Here is a 17,691-nt window from a genome sequence, read left to right as displayed (position 1 = left end):
AGCAGACGGAGCAAACCCAAAGGCTTAGGATCACCAAGCAGAATGTCTCACAATTCTGCCCCCTCAAGCACAGACCAATCAACCACGACAAAAAAGACGAGAAAGATGTGGTTCGGCTGTGGCCCCCTCCTGTTTGATCCTCCCTCTGGCACGACGGTCGATGTTTGTGGTCGCCATCAGCATGACGAGCCCGAGGAATCGGGCCAGCGACATCGGTCAGACAGGAAATTTGGCCTGGTGAGCCGAGAAGCAACCACCCGCCGTTGCTTGGTTTCTTCCTCCCTTTTTATGCTTTCTGACGTCCTGCGTCATGAGACCAAAGACAACGAGAGACTGATTGGGGGACTTGGCTTTGGCAGGTTACCGGGGTGGCTAGGGCCACAGCTAATCATGCTGCCTCACTCAAAAAGTCTCGCGTGGTCGTCCAGTGTCATTATCATCATTCGTCAACGGCCTAACGCCATCCCATCGTTGCCGGCGTCTACGTGCCGACACACCCGTCGACTGCCGGGTCTAGACCGGAGCGAGTCTCCGATTCATCACTCAAGGTCCAATAATGTCTATCAAGCAAAAACTTTCAATGTCCTCTCAATCCCGCATAATACCAATCCAAGCAACCTTAGTCGTTGTCTCCCACCGCAGACACAATTGCTCTCCTAGCCCTCTTCCCCTTGCCCTGAACCGGCTTCTGCATCTTGCCCCCCAGCCCCCCCAAGCTCAACGGCTTCGGCTCCACAGGCACGACGCCACACTTGATGCTCATGCTCGCAAAGAACCCGCCCACGGGCCTCACCTCGTTCTGAAAGACGGCCACATTCGAAAACGAAGTGCACCGCTCCCCGCGGAACAACTTCGCCTCGCACCCGTCCGCCTTGTTGCCCATGAACACGCCACACTGCGCCGTCCCCGGCAGATTGTAGCACTGCCCGTCTTTTGACGTATAGATGGGCTCCGTCGATGCGTTTAGGGGCAGCGCCATGTCTACAAAGGCCGCGCCGCGGCAGGTTTTCACGCCGGGGGCGCTGGGGAACAGACGGACTGTGATGGGGACCGGCGGCTTTTGTTCTTGGAGTGGTGGTGGTGGTGGTGGTGAGATGGCATTGTTTGGCTGGGACATGTCGACTTGGTCGGCCGTCGCGATCGGTTTCGGCGGTGGTGGTGGGGAGAGAGGTGGATCGTCCCGGTCGACGACTTGAGGCATCGCGAGGGTTGCTGAGGCGAGCCACGCGACCACCAGGGTGGCCCGTACGAGCGGATTTGAGGATATTCGCATTTTTTTTCTTGTGCTGTGCTCGACTCAATGAAGAATCTTTGAAGTTGTAGAAGCAGAACACTACACCAACCTTCGGAAGTTGTCCCCGTTCCCATCAAAAGTTGGCGCCGCGCTGGTGAGACGACTGGCGAAGGCAGAACGCCAAGATGCATCACTCTCGTTTCAGACCGCCTCCTTATGCCAATCCGCACGGATACAATGCTGAAACACCGCTCTAAAGGCCTCACGAGTCTCATAGACCTCGATTATAAATATCGTCTGTACCAAATGATGGAATGATTGAATTAGAAGGTGTAATCAGGGCCTCTGCCCAACCCCCAGGGCGGTATATGCAACAACACGACTTGGTATCTGAATCTCTAAATCTTTGAACAACACACACAACTATCACCGCCCCTCCCTCACCAAGCACCATCGTACATGTACATATCATGGACACTTGACCAACTCTAACCGCTCTTGAGGACTGACTCAGCCGACGATCTCTGCCCATCACTCTTGCTCTCCGCATTCAAAATCGCACTCTCCACAGCCGCAGCAACATCAATATGGAAAAAGGGCCTATTCATACCCTGCACAGCAGCAAGCGTCCCATCCCCGCGTCCCACAACCCGCGCAACAGCACCATCATGACCCTTGCTCGACGGTGAAATGACATCCTGCGCTTCCTCCTCCTGATCGCGGCTACGCTGCGACGTGACGCGCGGCGCGTGGCCAGACCCAGAGTCCACGGGCGCGAAGCTGTAAATGGGCTTCCACCGGCCAAAGTTGCCCTCGTCCTTGACCGAGGGGAACCCGAAGCCCGCGGCGGCGAGGGCGCGGCGCGTCCAGCGGTTGTTGACGTTGGCAAAGTGCCACTCGACCACCTCGGGCTCGGCGTAGTGGTCCAGCGCGTTGCGGACGTCGATGAGGCCCTGGATCGAGGTGACGTCAATGTTGTTGACGGCCGAGCAGTCTAGGATGATGGCGCGGACGATGGGCCGGGTGTCGTCCAGGTCAATCTTTGCGCCGCGGCGGGGGCCCGGGTCGTTCCAGGGACGGTCCTGTTGGGTGTTTGTCAGTATCAGAGGTGATGGGGGAGGTTTGAGGGGTGTGGAGTATGTTCACTTACACCCAGCTTCTCGTAGCGATCAAGGATTGTCCGTCTGGCGTGCTTCTGCACAAATGCGACCAAGCCATCCATGTAGTGCGCCTGGTTGGTGTAGTTGAAGCCCTCGCCGAACCGGTACACAAAGACACCAGGGTACGGAGTCTGCACGTCGATGCTGGGGTTCGAGCCGTCGTCCTGCTCGAGAGGGATGTACGTCTCGCGGGAAGGACTCTCAACGGCCTCGCCCTGGTCGTGGAACGGGACGCCCCCGCCGGCGGTGTCCTTTGTGGCGCGGTAGACCTTGACGCGGCCGAGGAAGTGGCCCTTTGCCTTTGCGAGGCGCACCAGCAGGAGGGCGAGGGAGGCGCACATGGTCAGGTAGATGCCGTTTTCAATGGTGGTGAAGATGGTGAGGAGGACGCCGGCGAAGAAGATGACAACCTCGAGGGGCGAGACCTCCCAGAACTGGTACACGACCTTGGGGGGCGTGATGAGGTCGCCGACGGCGTGGATGATGAGGCCGGCGAGGGTGGCCATGGGGATGTAGAAGAAGACCGAGGTCAGGGCGTACAGGGCCAGGAGCACAATGACGGCGGTGAAGATGCCGGCGAGCGGGGTGCGGACGCCGGCCTTGGACTTGATGGCCGTTCGGGAGAAGGAGCCTGTGGCCGGGTAGGCGCCGAGGAAGGGTCCGAAAAGGTTGGTGAAGCCGACGGCGACGAGCTCCTGGGAGGGGTTGATGACGTAGTTGTTTACTCGTCCAAAGGACTTTGAAATGGCAATGTGCTCGATGATGAGGACGATGATGGTGACGGGCAGATCGGGCGCCACGGCACCCAGAAGCTCGGTGTCGATCTTGGGGGCGCCCGTGTGCTGGAAACCGCTGGGGACCTTGCCGAGGATCTTGAACTTTGCCTTCTTGGCATCCCAGTTGACGTGGCGGTTGACGAGCCAGCTGATGAGGACGTACAGGAGAATGACAAAGGCCATGCGGAGCGTCGACACGAAGAACCAAAACTTCTTGCGGTGGGGTTGCTTCTCCGACAGGAAGTTGCAGAACCAGCGGATAAAGTACAGCAGAAACAGCGCAGTGAGACCCATGGCGGCGTCGAGTCTGGCGGTGGGCAGCGCCTTCAAAAAGTCAATGATGACCTGGTACGTCGCGTTGCGCGTGTTAACGCCCTGGAGACCGAGGAGGGCGGGAACCTGGCCGGCGGCGATGCTGATAGCGGCGCCGGTCATGAAGGAGGTGATTGCCACGAGGGGGATGAACTCGACGATCCAGCCGAGACGGACGAGGCCGATGAACAAGAGCACGGCACCCGAGATGACGGCCAGGGCCTGGGCGATTTGGGGCCCGTCGTATTGCGGGTGGGAGTCCTTGACCCGGAGGACGATGTTGCCGACGAGTTGGGACATGACGGCGACGGTTCCGATGGTGATGTCCTTGGAGGTTGCAAAGGCCCAGTAGAGGATGAAGCCGACGAATGAGGTGTAGAGGCCGTACTCGGGGGTCAATTGGGCGAGGAGGGCGTAGGCCATGCCTTGGGGGATGACTACGAAGCCGACGGTGACACCTGCATAAGATTTGATGTTAGCGAGCAATACACCTTCTCTGAGTGGTGGAATAAGAGCGCGGATGTGGCATCGCGAGAGATATCACGGAGTGTACGCTGCGTAAAATCCAATGGTGATACACGAGGAAAAAGACATACCAGCAATAATGTCTCCCAAAAGCCAAGTTGCATTATAGTGAAAGATCCAGGACCAAAAGGGGAACAAGCTCTTGATGTAGTTCACGACACCATGAACCGTAGGCCGGTGGTCATGGAGGAACTCGGCGACGGTAGGCTCTCTCTCCTCGTACTGCTCGACGGAGCGGAACGAGGCGGCGGCGGACTGGACGGCCTCGGTGGGCTCGTTGCGGTACCGGGCATCGACGTCGATGCCGAGGCCCCTGGCCAAGGTCCTTCCGACCTTGCTGGACATGGCGAAAGGCGCGTCCGGGGCGACGTTCTGCTGTGTGAAGTGTTTCCCAAGAGGTCAATCCGAATGACTTTGTGTCCCAGGAAACAGATAACACTCGGTGACGGGAAGATGTAATATCTTGTGATGAAGAGTTCAATGGGAAGAAACACCACAGAAGAGAAGGCGACGAGGTCGACTAATAAGATTTCTGCCTGTGCCGAGAGACGATACGACACAAACGAGGCATATTGGGGGAAGGGACGCCCCGGGACTGGGAACCTTATATGCGGCGACGACAAGAAACTGACAAGAAACGACAAGAGGCCCGCGATGATGCTATTCCCCTCTTGGAAGCAAAGCTTGGCCGCGTCGCCAAGAAGCATGGCTTCGGATCGTCCAGGCCTCGCCAAGGAGCCATTCGATTGGGAGCCCTGCGATGTTGCACTCCTCCCACATGCCGCCAGGGTAAGCGGGTGTGAATGTGTAATATGAGTAAAGAGCCAGTTTCTGACGACAGAATCGGTCTTGATGGCGTCGGCATGAGATATCAACACCCTTTCATTCCTTCTTTCTTGCTCGTTTCTTGAGAATCTGGGCAAATGCGGTCGAATTCTCTACAGTCAACCCAGCCCTTTGGGTTGGCCCCCAAGTTTGGCGTAGCATCGTTTTTTTTTTTTATTAAAGGCGGTGGTGGGCCAGGCCACACCGGGGGGGGGACGGGTCTGAAGGCGGGGGAGGACCACCGCTCTCCCCCATACGCTTATTAGACCGAGCTAAGAAAGGGGGTCCTTTTCTGTAGTGAGAAAGCATGTTTGGCTGTTTTTTACATACTTCTGCGTGTAGGAAATACGTACATGCACAGAGAACCATGAGCTGGTGTGTGTGGAATGCGAGGATTCCGTGCCACCACTCTCGCAGGACTGTCTCGCCTGTCCACGAGCTAAGCAGCCCAACGCAACTCGATGCGATGTTTCTCCCTCGCCCGGCCGCCGGGATCCTGACTCTCTCGATTAGGCGTGGGGGGGGGCGACGCGGAAGAGCTGTCAGAAAAGCAAAATTCCGCGGTGCCCAACTCGTCGCGCGCCGGGCTGGCCTTGATTCGGCATGTGCTCCTGCGCGGCTAACGTGCGCAGACACACCGCGGACACACAAACACACAGGCCTGGGATGTAGGTACAACCGATACGTGTGTGTTGGTTAGTTTCTTCGACGTGTGGACCTGTCTTTGCCCCCCTCGGCTACTCGATAGCTGAGATCGTTCTTCCCTTCTGGTGTAATTAGTGTGCTCTCCTCAGCTTCTTGCCCATCGATCAGGGAACAACCGGCGAGGGACACGGCAGGTGGCACTGGGGGGGGCTGATCGGTAGAGCGTAGACTACTGGCGTTCCAGACCATCGAAGAGGGTATCGAGCGCGCGGGATGTTTGAGACGTTGGAAAGGCTGGACAAGACGGGTAGTCAAAAGGTAGTGTAAACACTATTAGCAGATGCGGCCGAGAAGAAGAAGAAGAGGATGGGATCCAAATTGGACTTCTCCGCGGTAGTAAGCGGCCGTGAAAAGGTTCATTCCCAGTGGCTTACACTGACTGGACCGACGTCTTTATGCACGCTTTCTCTGAGCTCTTCATTTTCCCAGCATGCCGGGTCGATGCTCCTCTCATTAAGCTTAAATGCCAGACGGGATTGCCGGTTACTGCTGTCAGGTTCGTCCGCGATGCCGTGTCTAGCATAGTCGACGTCCTGTGTGACCCAGATGTCCTGCCGAAGACCCGAGATGGGAAAATCGACAAATGCCACTCTTGGGAGCACGCTCTCTCTCTCCACCATCACCACCATCGCCACCATCCTATCTCCCATCCCACCCCCAGATCCCACAGCGGGGGCAACGAGGCAGCTGAACCCCTCTCCATTGAAGCCCGGTCCTTGCTCTATCATTCACTTTTCCTGGGACTGAGAGGTTGAAGGGTGTGATATGGGAGACGAGAACATGCTTCATGCATGGGGTGTATTGTTGGAGGAAGAAAAAGAAAAGGCGGGTCCCGGGACGCATATTGGACGATGGTGTTGAGCACGCCATTCTTGGCGTAAATGAGACCAGCGTTAAAGGATCCTCCCGATTCCAAGGGACTCGCACCCGCGCCAAACAAACACAAACAAGAGTCCACCCAGCTTTTTTCTCTCTTTATGCAGCACGCGAGTAGGTACTCTCGGTGCCATTGTCTCTTTTGGGGGGTGAAGCCAGCTTGGCAAAACTAAAATCTAAATAATAAAGAAAACTCTGGTCCTGTATCGGAGGTTTCGCGGTTGGCATGGTCTGATAGTAAAGTTTTCCCGGTAATTTCTTATGTTTCTCTTCTCATTCGATTCTTCCCATACTATCGGTGCCTCCAATCCGCTGTTCCCCCGTCCATCTTCCCTTCAGGCCGCGCCCGCGCCCAGACATCGAAGCTTCCCTCCGTGAGAATCCCGATGCCGGTACCATGAGCTTGGTGTTGCTTGTTCAGTCTGGGCACCCGCGGGAAGACACCCATCCAGCCAGCCAAGAGTCCAAGGCCATCTCAGAGAAATCTCTTCACCGGAACAAGCCAGATTGATAGCTGGGCGGCGTGTCTTGGTAGTCTTGGTCTCTCCACAAAGAGCAACTTGATCACGCGATGTGAGAGGGGGTGGGCGGAGGCGAAATCGAGAAGATGTGGGGGGGTAGGGGATGAGAATGGGGGCAATAGCCGGAGCGTGTGCAGCGCTTCCAACTTTGATATGTCTTGGACCCGATTCACTTTGAGTTCATTAGACGGCAGAGTTTTTCTCTTCAAGTGGCTGCCGGAAGTGATGCTCTGGCCAAGAGGACATACTTTGGGACTATTACGAGACCAAATCGAGGCGATTAACTGAGACAGCGTGGGGTGTCGTGTGAGTCTTCATATCCCAGCTGAACGGAAGAGACTCCTGCTAGACATGCATGCTGCCCGACGAAATGCCTCTAGACAAATGTATGAATGAGACACACCTTGCCCAACAAGCATACCAGTGGAAGCGAGATGTAGGCGAACTGTAGGGTCTATCTCGTCGTCCGCCCGCCCCATCGACACCGTGCGTCTGTGATGTGTGTGCGAAAGTGTGCATGGGTATCCCTAGCCAATAGCTGAGACGGTCGATCATATGGCATACTTGGGATGGCACATCCTTCGCCATATGATCTTCGCGGCTGAGAGTCACGACGGCATCATCACGAAGGCTAGGCGGCGTCAGTGGTGACGGATGTGGCTCAGAACACAATCGATCTTCGTTATTCCTCATCGCGCTTCAAGCGGCCTCGTCCTTGATTAGATGTGAATGAACAAGCAGAAAGGTTACAGCCTCTGAATGTCGCCATACGCTTGAGCACTCCGAGCTACGGATAGCAGCTGTCCCGGAGATGCAATGTCTTTCACGCGTCACCCTTACATGCGCCGTCTTGACCAGGGATGTTCACCGAATAGGCACTGGATATGATGCGTTGGGAAGAGAGCCGGAAGTAGAGGATCAGAGGGCGCGGACTTTCTTACTCGAGGGTATGTAATCGTGTGGGCGAATGAGTTCACGCTTCATTCTGCAGCCTCACTGACACCCCTTTTCTTCAGTCCACACCTGTGCCAGACATCACAGCGGAATGGTCCTATAACCTAGCTGTACAGTGAGTTCACTAGTTCCAGAAGAATCATGAGCATTGATCGGACTAGGGTACTCACTTTATTGAGAGAGGCCCCCAAGGAGGCCTCATTGCTATACATTATCACGGCCATTCGAAGAGACGGGATCGCGGGGATATCCAGCCTTTGCACCATCGTTGGCCTCACATGAAAGCTCTCGGCACTCATTAGCACGAGCATCCAGACTTGGCCTTAGCAAAAGGAGAGAAGAAACACAACCCGCTACCGGATGGTGCCGAGGGTTTCTGCGTCTGGACGTGCATGAACAGGCTCCAGAGCAAACGGGGCCTTCTTTGGTGGAAATCCCAATGCTCTGGTCCCGAAGGCGCATCGCATCATGTAGGCAGGCGCAAGACAGGCAAAGAGGCCGCACGCCTGGCTGTACAATTCCAGAAAGCTGCGCCGACCAATCTACTACGTACGCTCAGCGGCCATGGTGGCCAGCCTCTGGAAACCTGGCCCTCTGCTGAAATATGCCAAGAGGCCGTCTCGGTGTTTTATGAGCACGTCATCGCCAGTCGGGCAAAGCAGGCCGAGCCCGCGCTGTTTGAGAGCAAGGTATCTCGAAAGGGGCCAGGATGTTTGATGATAACAGCCCGCAACGGTGGATACTATTTGGGATGAGCTTCTACAAATTATGCGGTCAGCAGTTTCGGAATCACATTTCAAATTTCTATTGATGATGGTCTTCCGTCGCCCACTGCCGCCGGTTTTGGCGGGGCCGCTCCGAGGCCGTTCTCCGCCCCGGCACCAGGGCTTCGGTCTCCAAGGGGGCGGGCAGTCTCATTTTTTTCACCTCCCTCGCTCCATTGAGATGTGAGCCACGCGATTCATTTGTGTACAGTGAGGTCATCTGTCAATGTAAAACAACCGGGAACGCTGTTGTAGCTTGCGAAATACGTTGTGAGGGCGTCAGGATCGCGATATCTCCGCATCAGCGTCGATGTCGACGGGACAAACACGGTGGAGCAAGTCGTCAATGATCGCAAACCCCAGCGAGGGCATCAATTACGCCATTGCTACAATCTTGGAGTTCACTAAGATTGTAAGATTGAGCCGAGTGAAATCGCCTTCGTGACCTTCACCACGACACACTCTTTCAACGTCGTCGTCAAAAGAGATTCTGCTTTTCTGGCACCTGTTCTAGTCATCAGACTGACGAGCTAGTTCTCCAAGCAGGGTCCGCCTTATTTGGACTGGCCGGAGGATCTTCGCGATCTGACGGTAGACTACTATGCAGTTTGCAAGGGAGGCCTGGAGGTGGATGGTACTTTGATCTCTGACATTGATCCCGATGAAATCAAAACACAATGCGCGGGAATTTGAGAGAAGGGTATCAAGAATGTGGTTATGGGCGACATCTTCAGCCCAATCGACACGATCGAAAGACAGGAAGAGCGAGCAGCCGATATTATCCGCTCAGAGATACCTCACCTTCTCCAAAGACGTCACTAACCTGGACATTCAAGAACCAGAGAATGCGGCAATCCTCAACGCAACGGTATCAACCTTTGCTCGCAAGGCCGTCAGATCGTTCCAGGAGCTCGTCAAGAGACTACACCTCAACTGCCCCGTCGTCATCTCTCAAACCGGCGGCACTATCCTTTCGGGAGAGATAGTCGCCAACGGGATATTCTACAGCGGCCCGACAAACAGCATGCGAGGAGCCGCCTCTCTGGTGCCGGATCAACAGCTCAGCGAGGGTGCCGCCGTCATGGTCATCGATACTGGCGGCACGGCGACCGACGTCGGCGTCCTACAGGCCAACGGTCTCCCCCGCCAAGAAGCCGCTTACAACAAGTTCGCTGGGTCCGCTTCAACTTTCTCCTACTCAGACGTCAAGAGCATCGGTCTGGGCGAGGGTTCCATGGTCCGGAAGGGTGCCGAATAGCTTACCGTCGGCCCCGATAACATCGGCCACAGGATCAAGGCGGGGGCTGTCGTCTCTGGAGGGTCCACGTTGCCCACTACAGACTGCGCCGTCCTCGCCAACTCGACGTCGTCGCAACCCTCGTCTGCTCCCATCGGAGACGCCACCTTGGTCCAGGGTGCGCTCGATGACCAGAAAGTGGCTCAGTTCACCGCCATTGTCAAGCAAAAGCTCGAAATGGTGATTGATACTTACTATGGAGACCTCGTCCGACGACATTCCCGTCCTCCTCATTGGCGGCGGCGCCGTGATTGCGCCTTGTAAGCTAAGGTGGGCTAGCAGGGTGCTAAAGCCCGAATAGGCGGGCGTCGCCAACGCGATAGGCGAAGCGATTGCACGTGTTAGTGCCACCGTTGACACGGCTCAACTCGACGGAGTCTAGATCGACCCACGGCGATCCCAGGTGAGGTGGGGAACAAGGCGAAGGAGAAGGGCATCGCCGCGGGTGCGGTTCCTTCGTCTGTTCGGATCGTGGATCTGGGTACGATACCACTGGCTGTAAGTGATCTCAGGAATCCGGAGACGTGGATCATCTCAGCTGACACACTATATACATTGCCAGCAAATCAAGCTTCATTATGCGTGCCGCCGGTGACTTTGATTTCTCTCAAATCGATCTCTGTTCCGGATCCCAAGATAGCAAGGATGAAAGTCAGTCCGAGGAGGTGCCATCTCCCGAGTCGCAAAGACTACCCCCGTGGTCTTTAACAAGCGGAACCCAATCTGAATGCCCGTGACCATGAGCGCCGGGAATGGGAGCATCGTCACAATGTCGCGCGCGTCTTCGGACAATCAGGTCGAGCAGGCGATGCGTGCGGCCTGGCGGGGATGGGCTCGCAGGTGGCCGTCGCTGACCCGCCGGTGACGGGAGCCGAGACTAAGAGGTGGGCGATGGAACATACCAATCCCCAGTCGTGGCGGATCTGTCGAGCTGTTTTGAAGGCGAGGAAGTTTACCTCCCTGGTCATTGTTGCGGAGACAAGCATCGTGGACCTCTGGCGGGCAGGGCTTGGCAAAGGTTCTCTTCAAGGGCAAGACAGTGGGCGTCGAGACAGTGCTCAGGAGAGATCACGTCTACGGGGGGCTTTTCATTGAAGTTCCTGATATCTCTGGCCCATTTTGGGCCAGGGCATGACAGAAGCAACCAGCAGTTTACAGGATACCGAAGATCTCGTTCAAAAACAAGAAAATTGCTGCAATCAGGGCTATATCTGCTACATCCGGGCCACGAGAAGCTGGGAAATCACAACAGGAAGATATCCTCGCTCTTGTGCCAGATCTTATCGTGGCCATTAACGCATAAAACGGCGAAGCCATTGGAACACCTGAATACAAATCCGGACTATTGGCCATCGTTCTAGGGATTGCAGCTAGTGACCGGCGGACGGGCTCTAAGAGAGGTCTTGAGGTTGGTGGGCCTGAAGCTTTCGGGTAACCCCATTCGAAGTATCAATCATTGGGTAGCTTCGTGAAGACTAGGAATTTCATGGACGAGTTCAACACAGAGGATGCCTAGACATGAAAGAGATGACATCCTTGAAGCGCAGTAGTAGAATAGCACCAGGGAGAATAGCGCACGTAGACAGCGGTTATTCACCTTAACCTAAAGGTGCAGATCTAGGTCCCTAAGGAAGCTCTGTTGGTTTGGATACTTTCCCGGGATAGCTTTGTCCAATCACATGGCCGTGACACGAACCTCTTCCAAAGCTTCCGCGAGAAGCTCTGCCCGGATCACGCTAGGGTCTGGCATCTCGTTCGTTTGGCCTCCGACGGCATAGTCAAACACTAGAAAACTTGAAAAAGAGAAACGTTTCAAAAATCACAGAGAGATCGGACAAACAGCCTGCACAGCCGGATTCTTTTCTATTGCGGAAAGTGTACTGGTGTCATGATCCTTCAGACTAGGGGTTAACTCTAGACTATTAAGTCTCGATCAGCCTTGAAGACTATTTTTTTTTCCATTTTAAGAAGAGTACTTGTCATCGGAAATACCAGTTGAGCAGCAACCGATCATAAAAGCCGACCGGAAAGGAGTGCCGCATGATGGAGATGTGCAACTGAGACGGACAGACACCTGTTAACCATGTTACAGCAAACTCTGCCCTAGTTCGTCCAATTTGTATGCCTTCTATCTACAGCTTCTCGAAGCCGAAATACGACGAGTGACTCTCCAGAGTGACATCGCCATGCCGGCAGACAAGCCGGCGGACAAACAGGGTGGCGGCCGTCAATCCATACCCACGGACCCAAACATCCGCACTCGAGTGGGAAACAAACGACAGGAATCGCTCACCAAGAGTGAAAAATAAGTTCGTTTCTGATATGAAACGGTTGGGTTTGCGAAGCGACATGCCTGTTTCCCGCCCCATTCTTTGAGTTTCTTTTGCAACTGTCGGGTCAAAGCGGGCTTCCGATCAATGCGACGACGGGACCGAGACCACGTTATTCGTTTACCGCGTGCAATCTCAGCTGAAGGAAGCCTTGTTAGAGCTGACATATTCAATGCAACCATGAAAAGATGATGAAAGTTTACACCATCCGGTCCATGACAAGTCTTCCTGCGGGGTCGGAATCGAAGTAAATGGCTGTTTTTTTGCCGTTTGCGCCATGATGCCCAATGGCCGCCTCAAGTTGGCATGTAGGGCCTTCTCAGGACAGCCCGAAAGAAACTCTACTGGACTTGAGACCAATTTAGCTTTGATGTTTCGTCACGCGTTGGCCGGGCCAGCTATTTATTATTTGTATGATACGGATCATAAGAAGTTTTTGATGCGTCGGCTGCTGTCGGCTTCGTCCTTCACTTGTTGTGCTTGTTGTGCAAGTAGGAATCATCAACACCAAAGTCACGATGTGGAGCGAGTTGTGGTCTTTCCATGGCGCCGCGGCCTTGTTCCGCTGGTTTCTCATGCCAGACACTCATCTGCCCTCGCTATCACACGCAGCCTCACATGCGGCTCACGACGCCGCACAGGCTGCCTCTAATTGGGTATCCGGCTCCTCTACCGGCCTGACAAATTCGGCCGCAGTCGAGGCGTTGGACGATTTCGACGCTCTGCAATACGTTGACCCCCTCATCGGCTCCAAGAATGGCGGCAACGTCTTTGTCGGCGCGACCTTGCCATATGGCATGGCAAAGGCCTCCGCGGACACCAACAGCAGCTCGAATCAGGGCGGCTTCACTTTGGACGGGAACCCTGTGACCGGCTTCTCGACCATGCACGACTCTGGCACTGGCGGACAGCCATCGCTTGGGAACTTCCCGCTGTTTGCGTATACTACTTGTCCCAGCGGAGTTATCAACTGGTGCACGTTTCCGAAGAAGTCGAGGGCAAAGTATGGGTATTTTAATCAGAAAGACGTAATCGCAAAGCCGGGGCTCTTCAACATCACTCTGAAAACCGGCATCCGGGTTGAGATGACGACGACCGAACGAGCTTCCCTCATCAGGTTCAACTTTCCACAATCAGGGCAGCCTCTCATCCTTCAAGACCTTTCCGATCTGGGCGATACGCGGCAAGACAACGGAACGATCAACGTGGACCCCGAATCCGGACGCATCACGGGCAACGCTCGCTTCCAGCCAAGCTTCGGCACCGGCACCTTTGTCTTGTACTTTTGCACCGACTTCCAGGGCGCCGAGATCCTCGACACGGGCATCTTCGCAGACAGCCGCGCGAGCACAGAGGTCAAGAACATGACCATTTCGCGCTCCATCAACGGGTACCCCTTGCCCGGCGGCGCCTTTGTGCGGTTCAAGTCCGCGGACCAGCCCATCACCGCGCGCGTCGCCACCAGCTTCATCAGCGAGCAGCAGGCATGCGAGCACGCCGAGGGCGAGATCCCCGACTACAACTTTGAGAGGGTCTCGGGCGAGGCGACGGCGATATGGCGCCGCAAGCTCAGCCCCATCAAGATCAACACGGACCGCGTGGACAAGTCGTTTGCGCGCAACTTTTACAGCGGCATCTACCGGACCATGATCAATCCGCAAAACTACACGGGCGAGAACCCGCTATGGGAAAGCGACGAGCCGTACTGGGACTCTTTCTACTGCCTGTGGGACTCGTTCCGCTCCCAGATCCCATTCCTGGTGATTATCGACCCGACTTCGGTCGCGCAAATGGTCAGGTCCCTCATCGACACGTACGTCCACCTCGGCTGGCTACCAGACTGCCGCATGAGCTTGTGCAAGGGGCTCACCCAGGGCGGGTCGAACGCGGACAACGTCCTGGCAGACGCCTACCTGAAAAACATCACCGAAGGCATCGACTGGGACCTGGGCTTCGAAGCAGTCAGGAAGGATGCGGACGAAGAACCGTTTGACTGGAGCGTCAACGGCCGCGGCGGTATGAAGAGCTGGAATAAGTTGGGCTACATCCCCGTGCAGGATTTCGACGTCATGGGCTTCGGGACTCTGACGAGGAGCGTCTCGCGGACGCTGGAGTACAGCTACAACGACTTTTGCATCGCGTCCATGGCCGACCGCATGGGACGTGGAGACGAACGGGAAAAGTATCTTGCCTCGGCCAGTAACTGGCGCAATCTGTACAAGCAGGACCAAAAGTCGGCCTTCTTCAACGGTACCGATACCGGCTTCAGAGGGTTCTTTGAGCCAAAGTTCCTCAATCAGACTTGGGCCTACCAGAACCCGCTGAACTGCAGCAATTTGGACGGGCAAAGCTCATGTTCTTTGCAGAACAATGGACCAGAGACCTTTGAAAGCAGTCTATGGGAGTATGGCTTGTAAGTTTTCGTATAATTTCATCAGGTGGGAAGGCCTCGGATGACTGACCTTTACAGCTTTGTTCCTCACGACCAAGGAACGCTCATCAACACCCTCGGCGGTCCGGACGCCTTCGTCCGCAGGCTCAACTTCTTACATGAGCAAAACATCACCTACATCGGCAACGAACCAGCTTTCCTTACCGTATTCCAGTACCACTACGCCGGTCGTCCAGCCTTGTCAGCAAGGCGAGCCCACTTTTACATTCCTGGCTCCTTCTCGCCCAACCCAGGCGGTCTTCCTGGTAACGATGACAGTGGCGCCATGGGATCTTTCCTGGCCTTCTCCATGCTGGGTCTCTTCCCGAACCCTGGACAAGACGTCTACCTGATCATCCCGCCCTTTTTCGAGAGCATCGAAGTGACGCACCCGCAAACGGGCAGGACAGCAAAGGTCCGCAACATCAACTTTGATCCGACGTACCGCAACATTTACATTCAAAAGGCGACCCTGAACGGACAACCCTACAGAAAGAGCTGGGTTGACCACAAGTTCTTCACCGAGGGCCAGGAGCTGGTACTGACTCTGGGCCGGCGGGAGAGTGACTGGGGGACGAGGGTCCAGGATCTTCCGCCGAGCCTGGGCCCGTACGAGGGATTCAACCGCACGTTTCCCTCCAATCGTACCACCAGAATTGTAGATACAGGGGTTGTAGATACGACATACAAGAGCGATTTCGGGCATTCCGGGGCGGACTTGAACGTGTAATTCTGGGTGGGTCGGATATGGAATTATTGCAGACAGCGGTTACTATTATAGAATCTTTCCTCGGGTCATTTGGAATACCTTTTCTAAGTTTCAGTCGTTTGCAAAATTTCGAGAGAAGCATGTTTTTTTTTCATGAATCCTTTTGCATGATCATGCTGGTGCCTTTCTCGTCTACATCCGTCCACTTTTAATCCCAGACTCCTTCGCCGCTGTAAGTCGCCTCAAGTCCCCCCGTCACAAACGCCACAACTCTTCAGAACCAAAAATGATTGTCTTAGGCCCTGTCTTAGGCCCAGTTCAACGCCTTTTGGGAGTACACTTCGTTCTTCTTTGTAGGAATGTCATCAAACAGGGACGCCTTGATGAGAGCTTTACCAGGGATTGCCTTGGTTGTGGTCTTGACAGGACTGCAAAAAAGTGTAAGCGGATCACGGGGCAATTTAGTGAATCAGTCTTACCTTCCACATTTTCCGCAGAAGGACCGCTGTGAGCAGAGTGTCAAAAACAGATTCTCTAAGCTTTGGAGAGGAAGTTTGTGACTTACTTGTATGGTGTTTCCGGAATCAGTATTCGAATCCAAGTAGTCTGTCAGAGTGTTTTGGCTGTCGTCAATCTCCCATTCACCATCTTCGACAAAGAGGTTCATGGAAAAGGCTGCCCGATAAAGTCAGACTCGCAAAAACAGAGTAGTAGATGGGAGTCAAACGTACGACCACCGGCACGTTTGCAATTTGCACTAATTTTACCTGCATTAGTTTTCGGTTCCTGGCCAGACCAGATAAGAGGCAAGGGGTGACTTACCAGTGACAGACAACAATGCTATCGGGCTTCGTCTTGACGGTCACCTTGACCGAGCCACAGTTGCAATGACCCTTGTACGGTTCCATGTTGATTCAATGTGGTTGGAAATGAAGTTGTAATATATCGAGTTGATACAAACACTGAATGCGCACGGGGTTGAAGTGTGAGGCAACAGGAGACAGAATGGAGGTGTGTTTTTCTTAAATTCTTTCCCCCAAGATACCAAACTCACCCTCCCTTCAGATGATGACGAATCAAGTGATTTTAGTCAGGGTTTACATTACCAAGCTGTCAAGCGCCTGAAGTCTGAGTCAACCCCCGCTTGGAGATCGAGGAATGTTGCTTTTCCTAGTTCCGGAAGACAGCGGAGCTTGAAACCTAGTTCCGAGCGATCCATGTGGGGGAGAAGAGGGGTCATGATGTCGTTCGGCGGGGATCCGATCTAGCTGCACCCGCATGTCGTTACGGGCCGTTGAGATTGTCGATATCATTACGATGGACATGGTTTACTGCCGACATGCTTCGGGGATTTCACCGTCATTTGATGCCGTGTAACCCCACCAAACCACCCGGTGGTCAGAAAAGCGCACACCCTACACCGCACATTCCCGAATTCCTATTCAACTCATACATACCTAAAAATATACACCATACAGTAAGAAGTGATGAAATTTAAGCTGATTGGAAAGTTCTTCAAGCAGCTTATTAATTACTGTTTATAAATGTGTTTTAATTATACTTTTACGAGTCTATTTAGTACCTGTGTACCTACATAGCTGCTGTGGATGTCAAACTGCTTGTCAGATATGCGCCTTTTTCTGACCACCGGGTGCCCACTACCCTCGTACGAAAGGCAAATAGCCGGCAAATCCGGCAACTTGTAGTCCCTTTGAACTTCCGTCAATATTGGGTGAAATACCTACACGTAGCCAATGGTGCTCAGGTCCAATCGCTCCACCTAGAACCCTTCCAATACACAGCTCCGTCGTGCTCAAACTGCGGCCCTTCCGCCTCGACGATGTGCCCTAGCTCGCAATGATCAAACTGCACCCTCGTCTGTTGGGTATAAAACTCGTCGAAGCGCGGCGCCAGGGCTTCGAGCAGACTGCCGACGTTGCCTGAGGGGTGCAGAGCCTGCCACGGCCGCGAGCACGTTGTTCCCTTGCAGGACTTGAGGACGAACAGGAGGGAGTCGAGTCTAGGCAGGACCTTTTTGAGAGGGTGGCCGAGAATGGTGGCACCCGCAGCCAGGGCGGCTTCGTCGGCGTGCAGGAGGTTGTGAAGCTGGCCAGGGTCCGTCTAGATGGGATAAATTGTCAGCATGAGGTTTCGGTGGTGAATGAGCTAGAGTTGTTTTTTTGGAGTAAGGGATGAGGATGGAATTGACTTTGGCTGTTCGTATCTTGATAAGTCACGGCCACATCCCTGTCATCAGCAAGCGTCTTGCTCA

The 17,691-nt window shown here is 54.6% G+C and overlaps 7 protein-coding genes across 7 annotated transcripts; 2 read left to right on the top strand and 5 right to left on the bottom strand.

Annotated features, from left to right (window-relative positions):
* Nucleotides 1-619: 619 nt before the first annotated feature.
* On the bottom strand, nt 620-1,273 carry CORC01_03945 (uncharacterized protein; the record flags this gene model as incomplete). Its single annotated transcript, XM_022615594.1, has 1 exon — nt 620-1,273. One exon carries the CDS (start codon nt 1,271-1,273, stop codon nt 620-622), a length of 654 nt encoding a protein of 217 aa, XP_022477771.1.
* A 449-nt stretch (nt 1,274-1,722) lies between these two features.
* CORC01_03944 (sulfate permease) lies at nt 1,723-4,352 on the bottom strand (the record flags this gene model as incomplete). Its single annotated transcript, XM_022615593.1, has 3 exons — nt 1,723-2,316; nt 2,385-3,940; nt 4,079-4,352. The coding sequence occupies 3 exons, from the start codon at nt 4,350-4,352 to the stop codon at nt 1,723-1,725; spliced, it is 2,424 nt and encodes an 807-aa protein (XP_022477770.1).
* A 919-nt stretch (nt 4,353-5,271) lies between these two features.
* On the bottom strand, nt 5,272-6,265 carry CORC01_03943 (uncharacterized protein; the record flags this gene model as incomplete). Its single annotated transcript, XM_022615592.1, has 2 exons — nt 5,272-5,451; nt 5,912-6,265. 2 exons carry the CDS (start codon nt 6,263-6,265, stop codon nt 5,272-5,274), a joined length of 534 nt encoding a protein of 177 aa, XP_022477769.1.
* A 2,697-nt stretch (nt 6,266-8,962) lies between these two features.
* CORC01_03942 (uncharacterized protein) lies at nt 8,963-11,252 on the top strand (the record flags this gene model as incomplete). The annotated part of the gene is made up of 7 exons (XM_022615591.1): nt 8,963-9,064; nt 9,199-9,286; nt 9,387-9,899; nt 9,993-10,209; nt 10,327-10,447; nt 10,694-10,833; nt 11,108-11,252. The coding sequence occupies 7 exons, from the start codon at nt 8,963-8,965 to the stop codon at nt 11,250-11,252; spliced, it is 1,326 nt and encodes a 441-aa protein (XP_022477768.1).
* A 1,545-nt stretch (nt 11,253-12,797) lies between these two features.
* Nucleotides 12,798-15,440, top strand: CORC01_03941 (glycosyl hydrolase family 92; the record flags this gene model as incomplete). The annotated part of the gene is made up of 2 exons (XM_022615590.1): nt 12,798-14,692; nt 14,750-15,440. The coding sequence occupies 2 exons, from the start codon at nt 12,798-12,800 to the stop codon at nt 15,438-15,440; spliced, it is 2,586 nt and encodes an 861-aa protein (XP_022477767.1).
* Nucleotides 15,441-15,726: 286 nt separating this feature from the next.
* On the bottom strand, nt 15,727-16,327 carry CORC01_03940 (uncharacterized protein; the record flags this gene model as incomplete). Its single annotated transcript, XM_022615589.1, has 5 exons — nt 15,727-15,847; nt 15,899-15,924; nt 15,985-16,094; nt 16,151-16,176; nt 16,242-16,327. The coding sequence occupies 5 exons, from the start codon at nt 16,325-16,327 to the stop codon at nt 15,727-15,729; spliced, it is 369 nt and encodes a 122-aa protein (XP_022477766.1).
* Nucleotides 16,328-17,180: 853 nt separating this feature from the next.
* On the bottom strand, nt 17,181-17,540 carry CORC01_03939 (sulfatase; the record flags this gene model as incomplete). Its single annotated transcript, XM_022615588.1, has 1 exon — nt 17,181-17,540. A coding segment is annotated over one exon (360 nt), but the record flags the coding sequence as incomplete, so codon positions are not given.
* Nucleotides 17,541-17,691: the final 151 nt, after the last annotated feature.

The sequence above is a fragment of the Colletotrichum orchidophilum genome (assembly GCF_001831195.1).
Source record: "Colletotrichum orchidophilum strain IMI 309357 chromosome Unknown Scaffold_25.1, whole genome shotgun sequence".
Taxonomy (NCBI): domain Eukaryota; kingdom Fungi; phylum Ascomycota; class Sordariomycetes; order Glomerellales; family Glomerellaceae; genus Colletotrichum; species Colletotrichum orchidophilum.
Note: the sequence above shows the minus strand (reverse complement) of the source record. Positions and strands in the feature narration are given on the sequence as shown.